This window comes from Motacilla alba, chromosome 14 (genome assembly GCF_015832195.1).
Source record: "Motacilla alba alba isolate MOTALB_02 chromosome 14, Motacilla_alba_V1.0_pri, whole genome shotgun sequence".
NCBI lineage: Eukaryota > Metazoa > Chordata > Aves > Passeriformes > Motacillidae > Motacilla > Motacilla alba.
Window position 1 is genome coordinate 14,233,011 of NC_052029.1, and position 14,709 is coordinate 14,247,719.

The window sequence follows — 14,709 nt, forward strand, 5'->3', positions numbered from 1 at the left end:
GGTGGGAAGGTTAAACGAGAGGGTGGCTGCATGTGCTCGCCAAAAAACCCCGTGGCTGGTGCTGCCTGTCAAACACAGATTCGGCTCATCGTGCTCTGCGCTTCTGAAGATGGCTGGAGCCCAGGTTTTACCCCTCTTGCTCCAGGACTACACAGTTGTCTCCTTGCAACCTCCTCAGCTGCATGGAGTGGTTCACACAGTAGTTAGTGTCTGCTCTGGTCTGTGATTTTTAATACCTGGAGCCATCCCACAGCCTGGCAGCTCAGGACCCACCCCACGGTTTGGTGACTGAGACAAAGACACGCAGCTTTTGGTACCTCACAGGGGCGAGTCTTTAATGGAACACAGAGACCCTGGTGTTACAGACAGGCACGCCGAGGGATGAACAACAGATGCAGTGGAGTCTGTTTTCAGATTTCCATAACAAGTGTGTGTCAGGAGCTGGCAGCTATGAAGACATGTGGCATATGCTGGGTATGTCTGTGCCGTGCCCTGCCCAGGAAGCTGTTTCTTCCGTGGGAGCTCCTCTGATGAGTTACAGACACCAGGAACGGACGGAGCTGCTGGCTTGGGGATTCAGAGGAAACTCACCTTGACCTCTCCTCCTTGTGTGCTGCACTGCAGCAGGCAATCCAACTGAAGAGTTGCCCACAAAACCACAGCACATGAAGCTGATCCCAGGAAAAGTGAAATGGCAGGAAGGTAGCTGCCATCCACTGGGTCAGGCCAGCAATTCCCAGCTGGCCATTTTCTTTCTGTGCCCTGCCCAGCTGCCTCAGTCCTGCAACAGCTTGTGTTTTACAGTTGAGCTCTCTGAGCAGAGGTGAACAAAGAGAGTCCCAGCTGCCGTGCGAGCACGCAGCTCACACAGGTCGTAGTCGTGGGCCCACTCCACGTTGCCCCAGCGCCGAATCTGAAGGAGAGGAAGAACATGGATTATACTCAAAGCACCTCAGCAACTCTCAGCTTCCCTTCTCATGTTTGTGAAGCACAGGTAACACCCCCAGGAACTGAGATGATCCTTGACTGCTGAGGCAGGGATATCTCGAGATCAGGATGTGCTTCATCTGTACTGGGGTCTGAGGCAAAGCCTCTTAACGGGAGGATGAAAAGATTCCCAACTTCAGCCACTTTTGGGACAAGGAGAGCTTCACACCAAGCTAATTTCCAGCAAGCTTGATATCTTGGTGTCTACCAAAGCCTCCAGGCTGGATAACCCTCAGCAGGAGAAGTCAGCCACAGCTTTGCACTTCAGATTAGAGAGGGAGAAAAGGAGCCATCTGGGCTCTGTGAAAAGAAACTGGCAGCCCTGGGAGCACTCTGGGCTGGTGTGCCCGTGGTGTTGCTCTGCAGCAGCACGCTCCAAACGCTCTCAGACACGGAGACTGGCGGAGTGGAACGTCTCCTGCTATAGCAGGCACTTCCCCTGCCAGTTATTTGTGGTGGGGGATGCATTTGTCATGCTGAGATTATTGCTATTTGAATTATAGGGCTGTTTTGTAACATAATTTACCTGGTATTCTTCCTCCAGGCGAGACAGAAGCACAGCTTTCTCTACTGTAATGTGCCTGTCAATCAGGCTCATGGACAGAATCAGCGATTTCAGCTGGGTGATTACAAATTCTATACCTGGAAGGGAATAACCCAAACCAAACAAGATTCATGGCTGTTTTCTGCAGCATTACAGCAGCATCTTCACACACTCTGAAGAGACAGGCAGGCTGTGGTACCCCTCAGGGAGGGCCTGTGATCCTCCCCCCTGCACCAGGGCACTCAGATCTGTGGTTAACACCAGGCACAGAGCATTGTGCTGGCCCTGCCACCACAGTGACAAAGGCCGTGCCCTGGACACCACCTCCTTTTATTCTGCCACAACCCTTCCCTGTGCAAAGGGAAGAGATATCCATCCAGGCTTGAGCGTTCTGTGTCTTTTGTGGGTTTCACTGCCTGCTGCTCGTTCAGGTCTGGAGCAAAGCAAACCTCCCTTCATTTCTTTATCTTTTGGTGTCATTCAGATGATTCAGGCAAGATTAAGTGGGATATAAGGATAAAAAAGTGAGGACAGCGCACAGTGTGGGCACTTTGGAGTACTAAGCCTTATTTCTTTTCCTGGTAACGAGAAAGCTAGGGATTAAATCATTAGAAGGTTTGGCATTAAAGAAGTTATTTGTGCTAAGGAGGAGCAAGCAGCTCATGGGACAGCACAGTCAGATCCTGAACACCAGTGGCACTGAAGAGAATCCCTGCCTGTGACAAAAGCAGGTCAGGGTCTGGCCTGCAGATTTAAAATATAAACCTCCACACTTGGAGCAGGAGAAGAAAAACATTCCAGTCACTCTCCTGCCCCTTGGAGGGGAACCACCTCCCCATGGCCCAGCCCCACTCACCTTGCAGGGCCCACATGTTGTAGGATGCCAGATGGCTGACAAAGGTCTCCTTGGTGCTGGCTGGAATGTTTGGCCCCAGGATGCTGGTGGAGGAGCCAATTGTCACGTTGTACCTGGAATGATCACCCAAACCCTCATGGAGCTTGTGGCCCTGGCAATTCTAAGCCCCAGAGCTGCTGGGCTCAGCAGGGCAGGGCCTTCAGCAGCCAGGAACCCTTTGAGCTCTCACCTTTTCTCAACCCAGGCAACCACGGGATCCCATTCATTCTTCTGTAGTTCTGCCAGGGCTGGAGGCTCCTCCACACGATAGCTGGGACATCACAGAACAGAACCACACTGGATGGTCACTCCCAGGCTGGGACACACCTCTGGGAAGGACACTGACCCCACCAGACCCACAGCAAGTGGAACAGGGACCTGCTGTCCACCCAGGCAGCAGTGACAGGGAACAATCCCCCAACTCTGCCCTAAATTCAGTGCTTTTTGTTATTCCAGGAAGGACAATTCTGTCTTACTACAAAACAGAGCAGTGAACCAGCCAACAGGCAGCCCCAAGCCACAGACTGAAGTGAGCTTCAGCAGTTAGAGGAGGGTACACACCCCACTGCAACTCTCTGTGGGGCCACTCCTGCTTCTCCTTGCCCAAAGGCTCAGCTCAGCATTCCCTGCTCCCCCCATCTGAGCAAAGCCACGAGGGCAGGTGAGGGAAGCCTGTTCCTCCCTCTCCACAGGAACTGTGCAGCTGCCAGTGGAGGTTAGGACAGGAGCCTGAGCATGAACAGCCTTGATCCTACAGCTCACAGGGACTTTAAGGAATGAGGGGCATTTTGGGACTGGCACAAGTAGTCTGAGCTATCTGTACTGCCACAGGAATACCAGGGCCTGGCTGACAGATCCCCACAGGCCTTTCAGAGATGTTTTTTTTTTCTTCAAGATTTCAATTTCCCACTGCTCTCAGCAAGGATGTGTCCAAAACAGAGTTCAACAGGGGACCAAATCCAATGCTCCTTCTTTGGGTGCACAGACTCCAATGAGGTTTGCACGTGCAGGACTGATCTAAACTAACTCAAACCCTCAGGCCAAAACCAGCACAGATCAGAGCCATGCCGTGACTGGGGGAGTGCAGATGTCTTCCCTCACTTTACCCAACCCTCTTTCCAGGATCCAGCTGGGTCCCCATCTCATACCAGACTGTGTCTGTCTCCAGGAACTTCACAGCTGCTCGGATCAGCTGCGTTTTGTTTCGCTGCGTGGGATTGTCCAGCGCCGTGTTGCACAGAGTGGTCTGGGGATAAAAGCAGTTGAAGCTGCTGTTATTCCAGGCTGGAAAAAGCACCAGCTTCCACGGTACAACGCCAAGAAGAAGCAGAGGGATTCGTGGCAGATGAACTGAGGGGTGCAGGGCCACAAAATGGCTAATGTAATAGGTATCTTCTCAAATCTTTTGGGATCTCTGGAAACAGCTCATTTAGCAGCAGGGAAGAGGAGCCATGGTTTCCTCCTGCCCCCTCACTATTCCTAATGAAACTGTCCAGCCCCTTCTCAAGTTCCCCTAGTGACACAGATTCCCTCTAGACAGGCACCTGGCCAGCCCAGAGGAAGCCCTAACTTCCTGCTCACTAGGAGTAGGACGACCTGCTGCCTCCAGATCCTGCATGTGGAGGTCTCAGCACTCCAGCCTGCCATGCTCACCAGGTGCATGGTGTAGAACTTGATGGTGTCTTTCTGGGAATCCCACTCTGTTGCCACTGCAATGGCCAGGGCCTCGCTGGGGACAGTGAAGAGCTTGGCCTGGGGCGTTTTCAGCTTCCGGTGGTCCAGGTTTATCTCAAAGCCTCCTGGGGAATCAGAGTAGAAATCCTGGGGAATCAAAGAGGAGCAGGCACTAAGGGACAACAGACAACCCCACAGCCAGAGCAGATTCAGAGCTGGAGCCGACAGGAGCAAGGGACCAGGAATTTTCAGGTTTCCCACTGTCACTTGGATACACTTGGTCCTGGAGGCTGCTTCCCACCAAGCAGCTCTGCTGTAGCTGAGGAGCAGCTGGTGACAAACCTGCCACTGACACAGCCTGGGCTGCAGGTGCTGGCGTGGTGTGGGGTGATGACACCTCTCCCAGGGATCAGCCCCTCCATCCCATCCCATCCCATCCCATCCCATCCCATCCCATCCCATCCCATCCCATCCCATCCCATCCCATCCCATCCCATCCCATCCCATCCCGCACTCACCTTCCCCCTGCGAGATGCTCACGTTCTGGTAGAACCTCTTCCTCTCTGGAGACACAAACACAAGGCAAAGGGAACATTCAGAGGGCAAACAGAGAATGTTCAGCTCCTTTCCCTGCTCCCCATCACAGCTCAGAACAGGCAGAGCTTTGGTGCTGTCGAGGTGGCCTGGCCACAGAAATCCAGCCCTTCATCCAGTTTCCAAGCTGTGAGCTCCAGTGAGCTCCACTCAGCAGGGAAGAGCCAGGGAGCAAACAGAACCAGCTACACTCCTGCCAGGCTGGGGGCTCAGCTGCCTCAGAGCGTGGCAGGGCTGATTTCCCAAGCAGGCCTGTCCCACCTCTCCTCAGGAGTTTTGCTTCAGGGTCAACCTTTCCAGATTCTACAACCACAGTCACACTGGATAAATTCATCCCCAAAGGACAGTACAGCCCAAACACCCCAGTCCAGCTCAGGAATATACCTGCCCACCTACAAGGTGAGCCTGAGGAAATTTCAGGTCTCATTTTAGGAGCAGCATCCTTTGCTACCAGCACTCCTGACACTGTGAGAGCAGGATTACGCCCATTCCAAAGGCTCACACCCTTCCCACGAGGCAGAAGAATCCACGAGCCATTCCCTTGACAACAGCAACCAGGTTGTAAATCCCAAACCCGTAAATCTGTCTCGTGAAGGGCACAGCAAACAGGTCAGGCTGCAGGTCTGCTATTCCAGGCTAAAAATAGCACTTTCCCGCTGGAGAAATTGAAGGATTTGCTCAGGCTCCCCGACCTGTGAGCTTCGGGGCCTCAGGCAGAGTTCTAAAAACAGATTAAAGCGTGTGTACCCCAGAGGAGCCCCAGGGCTCATCAGTGACTCCCAAAAGCTTGTCGTGAGTCACCGCAACTCTGCAGCCTCACCTCCGACAAAATGAGATTAATTTTGCTGTCCTCAAACCCACACGATTCCAGCAAAATCTTTGGGTGGGATACGCGGGCCAGAACCATACCTGAACCCCCTCGTCTGAGTCCCATTCCCTCAAAATCCCTAAAGCCCAACAAAAACAAGTGTAACAAACTGGTTCGGTGAGGGCTGGGCCGTGCTGCCAGCGAACCCTGCCCGCTCCGAACACTCATTAACGCCAAGGAGAGGGCGAGGAGGGGAGCCCCAGCAGCGGCTGTGGGGAGCGCGGTCCTTGCGAGGCCGTGCCGATCCCAGCCCTGTCCCGGGTGACCCCTCGGTCCCCAGGGAACGATCCCCGTCCCCAAACGGGGCTGGAGCCAGCCCAGCGCTCCCTCACCTGCCGGCGGGGCATAGGCCCGGCGCCCGCATGACCCCACCGTGCTGCTCCCAGCATCTGCAGGAGGCGGTCGGGGGAGCCGAGCGGGCGGGGAGTAGGCCCAGCACAGCCGGCGACAGCCGCGCCACATCGCGACAGACGACACAGCCACCTCGTCCCGGCCGCGCTCAGCGCCGCTCCCTGGGCGCCGCCATCTTGCCGGCGACCGCAACCAATCCGCGCCGCCTGCGTCAAAAAAACTACATTTCCCAGCAGCGCCGGGCGGCAGCGCAGCCAATCAACGCCCGGCGTCGTGACAGCAGCCAATCAGAGCCAGGGCACGCCCCCCAGGCACGCGCGCGGGGGCCAATGGGAGCGCGCGGAGGCGCTGCCAGGAGGCCCCGACCCAGCGGCGGCCGAGGCGTGAGGGAGCGGAGCGCAGCGGAGCGGGCGGCGTCCCCCGGCCGCACCCCGGCCCCGGCCACGCTGGCGCCCGGGGACCCCCCCGAGATGCCGGTTCGGAGCGAGAGGCGCCGCGCTGGAGGGGCGGGGGGCTCGGCCTCCTCCCCTGCCACCGGAGCGGCCGCCAGCAGCCTGGTGCCGCCGCCCCCCATCAACACGGCGCAGCCTGGAGTGGCCACTTCGCTTCTCTACAGCGGGGCCAAGTTCCGCGGGCAGCAGCGCAGCAAAGGCAACGCCTACGAGGTGGAGGTCGTCATGCAGGTGAGGGGGGTGGCGGGGCGAGCCCAGCCCTGGCTCGGGCCACCGCGGCCTGGGGCGAGCCGGGGACCCGGTGGCCTCAGGCCTCGGTGGCCGTTCCCGCCCCACCGGCCCCTTGCGACAGCACCCGCATCACCCGAGCCCTCGATATTAGGAGGAATTTCTTCACAGAAACGGTCATTAAACATTGGAACGGACCGCCTAGGGAGGTGGTGGAGTCACCATCCCTGGAGGTGTTTAAGGAAAGACTGGCCGTGGCACTCAGTGCTCTGGTCTGGTTGACACGGCGGTGAATCAGTCAAAGGATGGAAGGGCTGGATGATCTCAGCTCTTTTCCAACCTCAGTGATTCTGTGATGGTTCCAAGCCGGCGGGGTATTTTTATATTCAGCTCTCCACGTTCCTGGTGGGATTTGTTGTGGTGGGGACATCCCATGGCTGCTCGGCTCCATTGCACGCTGCCACCTCGCAGGGGCTGGCTGTGGTTTTGTGCTTAAAAACGCTGCTTTTGTGCCGAAAACGTGGCTGTTCTGCATGTGTCAGCTGAGAAGAGGGGGCTGCCTGCTCTCCCTGTGCTGAGCACAGGGAAACGTTGCAGTCTTTTGATCACAGGTGGAGAAGATCCATCTTCTCACGGGTGGAGGTTTGCGCTTCCCTGAATAACTCACAGCGTGTTTGGAAAGCGGATCTGGAGATGTCAGGGGAAAGAAAAAAATCCCTTGGAAAATCCCTGCTTTTAAAGGAGCAGGCAAATCCTTGCCTGGTTTCTGCACAGCACAGGCAGAGAGATGCAGCCTGATAACTCAAAATGCAGGTGTCACAAAAGCTTTGGATTTAGGAGAGAGAGGCCTCCTGCAGAATGCTGGGGGTGTGGGTGATTCCTCCAGGGATGCTTTTTCCTGGAGAGCACTGTGAGTCAGATCCCTTCCGGCTGGAAAGGGGATTTGCTTCCTGCTGGAGTGTTCTGGGCAGAGGGTGTTGCCTTGGGAGCAGGCCTGGGATGTGGGGGCTGCCACAGGTGAGCTGGGCACCTGCAAATGATCTTTCCGGGTGATTCCCATCGTGGAAAAGGGCTGACAGTGTGAATATTGGGCAGTGGGTACCAACTGGAGCTGAAATTATCCTTGGAAGGGTTAGAAACTGCTTTGGATGAAGCGTGCACCTTTGTGCCTGTTTTTATGGTTGGACTTTGCACTCTTTTCCAGCATGTGGATATGGAAAACTCCTATCTCTGTGGATACTTGAAGATTAAAGGCCTTACAGAGGTGAGTGTTGACTGCACAGTGCCACAGAGAGGGGCTGTGTGAAGGCTTTTTTCTCCTGGTGGGTGGGAGAAGCTGCTGCCAGAAGCAGGAGGTGGAGGGGTTGGATGTTGGAGGTTTGATCCCAGGGTATTGGCTGGGGAACGGAGCTGGCTGTAAATGTCACAGGTGAGCATCCAGCTGGGAGCTCCGTGGAGTCATTTGAAGCTGGAAAAGCCCTCTGAAACCATGGATCCAACCGCTGACCCAGGACACAGCCACGTCCACCCTTCCCTGGGCAGCCTGTTCCTGTGTTTAACCAATCTTTTAAATTTTTCCTAATCTCCTGCCTAAACCTCCCTTGGTGCAATTTGAGGACATTTCTTCGTGTCCTGTCCCTTGTTCCCTGGGAGCAGAGCCTGACCCCCCTCAGCTGCACCCTCCTGTCAGGGGGTTTGGAGAGTGAGGGTCCTTTTTCCCAGGCTGAGCCACTGCAGCCCCCTCAGCTGCTTGTGTTCCACATCCTTCCCCACAGCCCGGCTCTGACATGGCTCCTGGCTTCATAAAGTGAGGAGAGAGGCAGAGAAAGGCTGGAATAAGAGAGTGGAAGAGTCATCCTTGGAGAGGTGTGGGGCAGGACAAGGGATGGGATCAGCAGCCTCGGATTGCCCGGAGCTCTCCCTGGGAGCTGCTTTTTGCCGAGTGCGTGGAGCTTTGTCTGCTGTTGGGTTTGTGCCTGTGGGTGACAGTTGTGAGCCCACCTTTGTCTCCCCTCTGCCAGGAGTACCCAACCCTCACCACGTTCTTCGAGGGCGAGATCATCAGTAAGAAGCACCCGTTCCTCACGCGCAAGTGGGACGCCGACGAGGACGTGGACCGTAAACACTGGGTAGGGAAATCTGGGGGCACGGGGTGGGTCTGGGCTGCTGGTTTGGGGGAGAGGTGCAGTGTGGGCCCGTGCAAGGGCTGGCAGAAAGGCCTGGAAGCCTGTCCTTTTTGCTGTCTCGCTCCTTCTCCCATTGGGATCGTTGCAAATCGAGGTCTCGTCAGCAAGCTGCGGTCTGTGATGAGGCAGGGGATGTCTTGTTTTCCACTCGTTGGCCGCAGGGTGGGAAGGGAGCAGGAGCAATCCTCATCTCTTGAACCCCTAAGAGAGCACACTCCTTATTTTTGGAGACTTACTGCAAAATGGAATGGAGAAGGGGGGAGGGATCCCACAAGCACAGGTGGGGTAGTTGGTACCTGCGTCCCTGCCCAAGGCAGGGTGTACCTGCTGCTGTGTTTTGAGGCCACAGCAGCCACCTGATCACCCCCTGCCCTTAACCTTGGCTGTTGTTTGCCAAGCTTTGATGTTTTTATATTTCTGTCAAAATATCCTCCTCTGGAAGTGCAGGAGCTTGTCCAGCCAGGCTGGATGTTGCTGTGAGTGTCAGTAGATTTCCCTCCTAAACAGCAGCTGGTGCTAGAAGTTCTATTCCTGGAATAAACATCCTGGGTTTTTTTTTTTCTTTTCTTTTTTGTTTCAGGGAAAGTTCCAGGCTTTTTACCAGTATGCAAAAACATTTAACTCTGATGACTTTGATTATGAAGATCTAAAAAATGGGGACTATGTCTTCATGAGATGGAAGGTAAACCCTGCCTGTCTCCTTCTCTGCTGAGCTGCTTGCAAGGCACTGACAGACACTTGAGGTGTCTCAGCTTTTCCAGCTATGATGGTTTAATGAAGGATCTTGCCCTGCCAACCCCAAAACCCACTGCACTTGCAAGTTCCAGTGTGACTCGTGTCTAGCCAGCTAATTGTGTCCTTGAGGGCTGCAGTCGTGGCTAAAAACACGACAGGAAAATCTTGCTCGGTGATGCTGCAGAGGATGAGAGAATTGATGTCTCCAGTCCCTGTGTGGGGCCTGTGTTTCATGCAGGCTGGCCACTCTGCAGCTCTGCTCTTCAGCTGGGATCATCACAGAGTCACCATACACTGGTTTGGGTTGGAAGGAACCTGAAGGCTCATCTTGTTCCATCCTCCTGCCAAGGGCAGGGACACCTCCCACTATCCCAGGCCCTGTCCTTGGACACTTCCAGGGATCCAGGGGCACCCACAGCTTCTCTGGGCACCCTGTGCCAGGGCCTCCCCACCTTCACAGGGAAAAATGTTGTCCCAATATCCCATCTAAGCCTGCCCTCTGGCAGTGGGAAGCCATTCCCTCTCTTCCTGTCGCTCCATGTCCTTAGCAAAGTTCCTCTCCAGCTTTCCCTTAAGTGTTGAAAAGCTGCAGTGAGAACTCTCTGGAGCTTTCTCTTCATTCTCAGGCTCTGACTCCCAGTTTTGCAATGGGTTTCTGGTTTGCAGGGGCCCGGTGTTGAAACTGATCTCTTGCACTCTTAAAACTCATTCTGTTCTCAGTTACCTGCTTCCCCGTGAGGTCCCTGCAGGGCGGGTGTGGAGGGACACTCTGCTCTGGGTGCTGGGAGTGGAGGAAGGGCTCAGCCAGCAATGTCTTCCTGTTAGTGGGTGCCAGTATTTGGTTTGGGAGGGCGGGCTGGGGTGGGGTGGGTCTGTATTTGACCAACATTTTAAGATGCAGCCTGTGTTTTGAATGCAGGAGCAGTTCCTAGTCCCAGATCACACCATCAAGGACATCAGTGGTGCTTCCTTTGCTGGTTTCTATTACATCTGCTTCCAGAAGTCAGCAGCATCTATAGAGGGCTATTACTACCATAGGAGTTCAGAATGGTAAGGAAGTTTCCTGCCTCCTGAAGACTTAAACCAGGCTGTGACTCCTCTCCTGCTTGTCCACAGCCTTGGGAGTGTCCGGGCAGGAGATTCAGGCTGGTGCTTGGACCTTGGGGCTGAAGGAGGGGTGTGGGCCGTGAGCTGGCTGCTGTAGTCCATTGGTGTGGTATAAAGAGCTACCCTTATGGAAAAGGGGGGGGGAATTTGGGATGGCAGGATGGAGGAGGGAAGATGATACAGGGTCTGGAGAAGTGCTGTGAGGGAGCTCAGTTCTCTCTCCTCAGGAACAGCTTGGCTGTTGCTCCCTTCAGGCAGAAATCTTGTCAGGCCAGTGTTTTGTATTCTGAGGTCCTTGGGGTGTTGCTGTTAAGACAAGAGAGCAGTCAATGCTAATTGGTGGGTTTCTTGTTGGAGACAAGTAGCTGTGGAGAGCTCTTTTCCCTTACATCATTGTCGTGAGCAGCAGGTGGATGGCTGGAAGCTCTCAGGGGGAGGGAAGGAACCAGGAGGCTTTCAGACACATTCCCTCTAGCTGAGCTTTGAAAGACTCATGTAATTTGCACTTGTAGCAAACTCTGTTTGAACTTGAAAGTGGTTGAACTTCAAAGGGAGTCCAAAAAACCACCACAGTCAGCCCACCAGGAATGCTGCCTTGCTGCAGGTGGCTCAGAGGGACCAGAGTGGGAATTACAGGATCATTAAGGTTGGAAAAAACCTCCAAAATCATCAACTCCAACCTTTGACTTGAATACCACCATTGCCACTAAACCCTAAATGGAATGTCTGATTTCTGAGCACTTCCAGGGGTGGTAGCTCCACCACTTCCCTGGACAGGCCATTCCAGGTCTAAACCACTCTTTCAGTGAGGAATTTTTTCCTCTAATCCAACCTGAACCTCTCCTGCCACAACTTGAGGCTGTTTCCCTTTGTCCTATCACTAGTTTTGTGGGACAAGAGCCCGACCCCCAGCAGGCTGTCAGGGATTTCTGGGGCGATGAGGAACGATGCTGAGTCCTGTCAGGATTTTGGGCTGTGGGAAGTGGCTGTTGGCTGCCTGAACACCCTGGGGCTGTAAAGGGGGACAGAAGAGCAGCCAGCAGTGTGTGCTCTGTGTAACCCTCTCCTCCCTGTCTCCCCTCTCTGCCAGGTATCAGTCGTTGAATTTAACGCACGTTCCCGAGCACAGTGCTCCTATCTACGAGTTCCGATGACAGCTGTCCACATCTGATAACGCCCAGAAGCAAAGGGGCAGGAGAGCATGGCCTGCCAGGAGAACTGTGGCCCTGTGGGAGCACGGGAATGCACGCTTCTCTCCTGCCCTTGGACTCCAGAGAGAGAGAAAGAGCCTGGATGTTAACTCACCCAGCCCGAGGAGCTGCTGGAGCTTGATTCTCCCTCCTGTCGAGTGGCCATTTGATCTTTACTCTGGTTTTAAGCTACTTTAATGCACTTTCTTGTTGCACAGCTCGTTTCTCTGTCACTGAAGTTCCTCCCGGCTCTCCTCTGGAAGCTGTTTCTCAGTAGCTGGAATCAGTGCTCTGGCCTCTAAATAATAAGGAAATGTAAGCTCAAGGCTTATATTTTCCTTGCTATGTCCTGATGTGGGTTGAAATCACCAGGATTCGGGTTTCTTGCCCAGATTTCCAGCTCTGATGCTCTCAGAGCCAGGTCCTGGGTGTGAGGCTCAGCTGTGGAGTCTGTTGGGGAGTGTTGGCTGAGGTAAGGCTGGAGTGAGGCTTTGCTGGCTAACAAGGTTAGCTGGAGCTGCAGATCTTTCAGGAATGCCAGCCCTTTGGAGCTGGGAGCTGTTCCTGTGGCTGGATACGCCGTTGGGAATTCATTTGATGTACGGACTTCCAGGCTCTCAGTAAAGTGGATCTGAACTCTGCTTGTAGGTGTATATTTGCTCTTTACTTAAGTTAAGGGTAAAAAAAAAAAAAAAAAAAGTTTAAAAAAAGGACAAAAAACCACTTTTATTAAAAAAAATATATCTATTTTTATGGTTCCTTTTCCAAAGGAAGCTATGGCAAATGCACAAGTACTGGATTCCATGTTACTGTTTTCACATTGAAAACCAGGAATGTCTGTGTTTTTATATCAGTGTCTGTATCCAGCTAAGCTTTGGGAACATAACCCGAGCACAAGCGCTGAGCAGCGTCACCCTGGGACTGCTCAACGTTTGTACTCCCCCTTCATTGCTTCACCACCGCTGCTTGACGCCTTTTTACAGGGAAAAACAAGAAAAAAAAATGTTTAAAAAAATAACCCTTTCTCAGTAGCTCCCTCAGACTCTGAATGTTCCAAGTGACATCACTTAAGGCTCCTGTGCCAAAGCGTGCGTGTGCGTGTGGGGTGGTTTTTTTAAAGACACTTTAAAACTTGGCCTCAGTTGTGGTTTTACCTTGTCAGCCCCACCTGTGGGGCTTTGTGAGAGTTTAGTTTGCCTTTTTTTCTGGCTGTTTTAAAGCCCAGCTTCCTCCAGGCAGACGCGTGGTACGGCTGGTGCTGAGGATGGATTTTCCACCTGGGAGAGGGGATTGGAGCCGGCGCGAGGTGCTTTGGGTTTTGCTTCTTTTTAACTAATTTCCCTTTTGGCAGCAGTTATTGCTTGTTTAAGCCTTAAGGAGGAAGGATTCGGGGCTTGGAGAGCCCTTTCCTCTGTTCCAGGTTGGGGTTTGGAGTGCTCGGTCTCGGGAGATGATGCGGAATTCGCCCTCCTCGCGCGTGCTGCTGTCCGTGGGTCAGCCCTTCTCCCTGGCACACACACGGACACAATGCCTGGAGAGGAGGGAGAGACCTGGCCCTTCCCAGGGACTGTGTGCTGGTGCCTTGGCTGTTGCTGGAGGATGTGCAGGGACAGCATGGAGGCGATTTGGGGCTGTTAGCAGAGCGCTTGGCAAGTGCGTTCCTGTGTTCATTTGCTCCTCTCGGAGAAACTCGGCCCCTTTGGAGGAGAGGGGTTTCCTCACGGGTGGTGCTGGGACGTGTCCTGGTTTTTAGAGGGGAAAACGGGTGGTGCTGCTCCACTGTGACCAAGTGTGGGGGTGAAACCTCCTTCCCAGGTGCTGTGTGAGTGCAGGGACCCGGCTCCAGCAGCCCTCTGGAGCTGTCTGTGCAATGCTGGTGGTGGCTCCGGTGTCCCTGTGCTCCCCGGGGCTGTCAGTGCCAGAGGGACGCTTGGATTTCTGACAAGGTTTAGTTGAATTAACCCTGTTGGTTGGCAGAGGCTGAGTTAGGATGGTCCTGGGGGTGTTGAACACGTGTAACCATCCCTAAACCAATGAAGTTGGGGTTTTTTTAAGACTCGATACGTTGTGAGAAGGGTGTGGGAAGAGCATCCTGCTCTGTGCCTGCCTTCTTCCCACATCCTGAAGGGAATTTCAGCTCAGATCCAGAGCTGCCTGGATGTGATGTGTGGCAGGTGCAGAGCAGGCTGTGGAGCTGAGGGTTTTGCAGGGGCTGTTGGTGTGTGGATTTTTCCTCCTCAAAGGCCTTTGCTTTGGTTTTTCCTTTTCTTTGACCTGTTTGAGTTGAGGGGAGATGTTCTGTACGTCGCGGTGTGGTGGGAGAGAATGGCCCGGGGGAGGATTTGGGGGGCAGAGGTGAGAATTGGGGTGTTTGGGCTTGGGAGGGGATGTGGTGTCTCTTGAACCGCTCTGGCTGCAGCAGGGTGTCCGTGTGGGGGCCGAGGAGGAGTTTTGTGGAGCGATCAACGTCCAAATTAAACACGAATTCTGTTGAAGGGGTCCGTGTCCGTGTGTGTTTGTCCGCCACAGCACTTCTGCTTCCAGGGCATTGCTGTGCTTCATCCCTTCCTTGAGGGCTCTCCAGCAATCCCAGAAGCTTCTGGTGGCCTTAATGCACAGACTCTCAGAGTCATTAAAGCTGGAAAAGACCCCTGAGAGCATCGAGTCCAGCCTGTGCCCCATGCTCCTTTTCACTTGGTGGCACTGAGTGTCACATCCAGCCTTTCCCAGAACACCTCCAGGCGTGGGGACTCCACCAACCTCCCTGCACAGGCTGTCGCAATATCTCATCACCCTTTTGGGGAAGAAATTCCTCCTGCTGCCCAGCCTGACCCTCCCTGGCCCCCTGAGGCTGTTTCCCCGTGTTTTCCCAGTCCTGTCTCTGCGTGCCTGGGGGAA

At 54.3% G+C, this 14,709-nt stretch overlaps 2 protein-coding genes across 2 annotated transcripts; one reads left to right on the forward strand and one right to left on the reverse strand.

The window, feature by feature from the left end:
- Window positions 1-308: 308 nt before the first annotated feature.
- On the reverse strand, window positions 309-6,109 carry ATPAF2 (ATP synthase mitochondrial F1 complex assembly factor 2). Its single transcript, XM_038151767.1, has 8 exons — window positions 5,895-6,109; window positions 4,619-4,663; window positions 4,080-4,225; window positions 3,575-3,672; window positions 2,617-2,697; window positions 2,388-2,500; window positions 1,514-1,629; window positions 309-913 (listed from the first exon to the last, which is right to left on the reverse strand). The coding sequence occupies exons 1-8, from the start codon at window positions 6,022-6,024 to the stop codon at window positions 776-778; spliced, it is 867 nt and encodes a 288-aa protein (XP_038007695.1). The 5' UTR covers window positions 6,025-6,109; the 3' UTR covers window positions 309-775.
- A 136-nt stretch (window positions 6,110-6,245) lies between these two features.
- Window positions 6,246-14,306, forward strand: GID4 (GID complex subunit 4 homolog). The gene is made up of 6 exons (XM_038151757.1): window positions 6,246-6,596; window positions 7,798-7,857; window positions 8,615-8,722; window positions 9,360-9,461; window positions 10,434-10,564; window positions 11,712-14,306. Exons 1-6 carry the CDS (start codon window positions 6,384-6,386, stop codon window positions 11,773-11,775), a joined length of 678 nt encoding a protein of 225 aa, XP_038007685.1. The 5' UTR covers window positions 6,246-6,383; the 3' UTR covers window positions 11,776-14,306.
- Window positions 14,307-14,709: the final 403 nt, after the last annotated feature.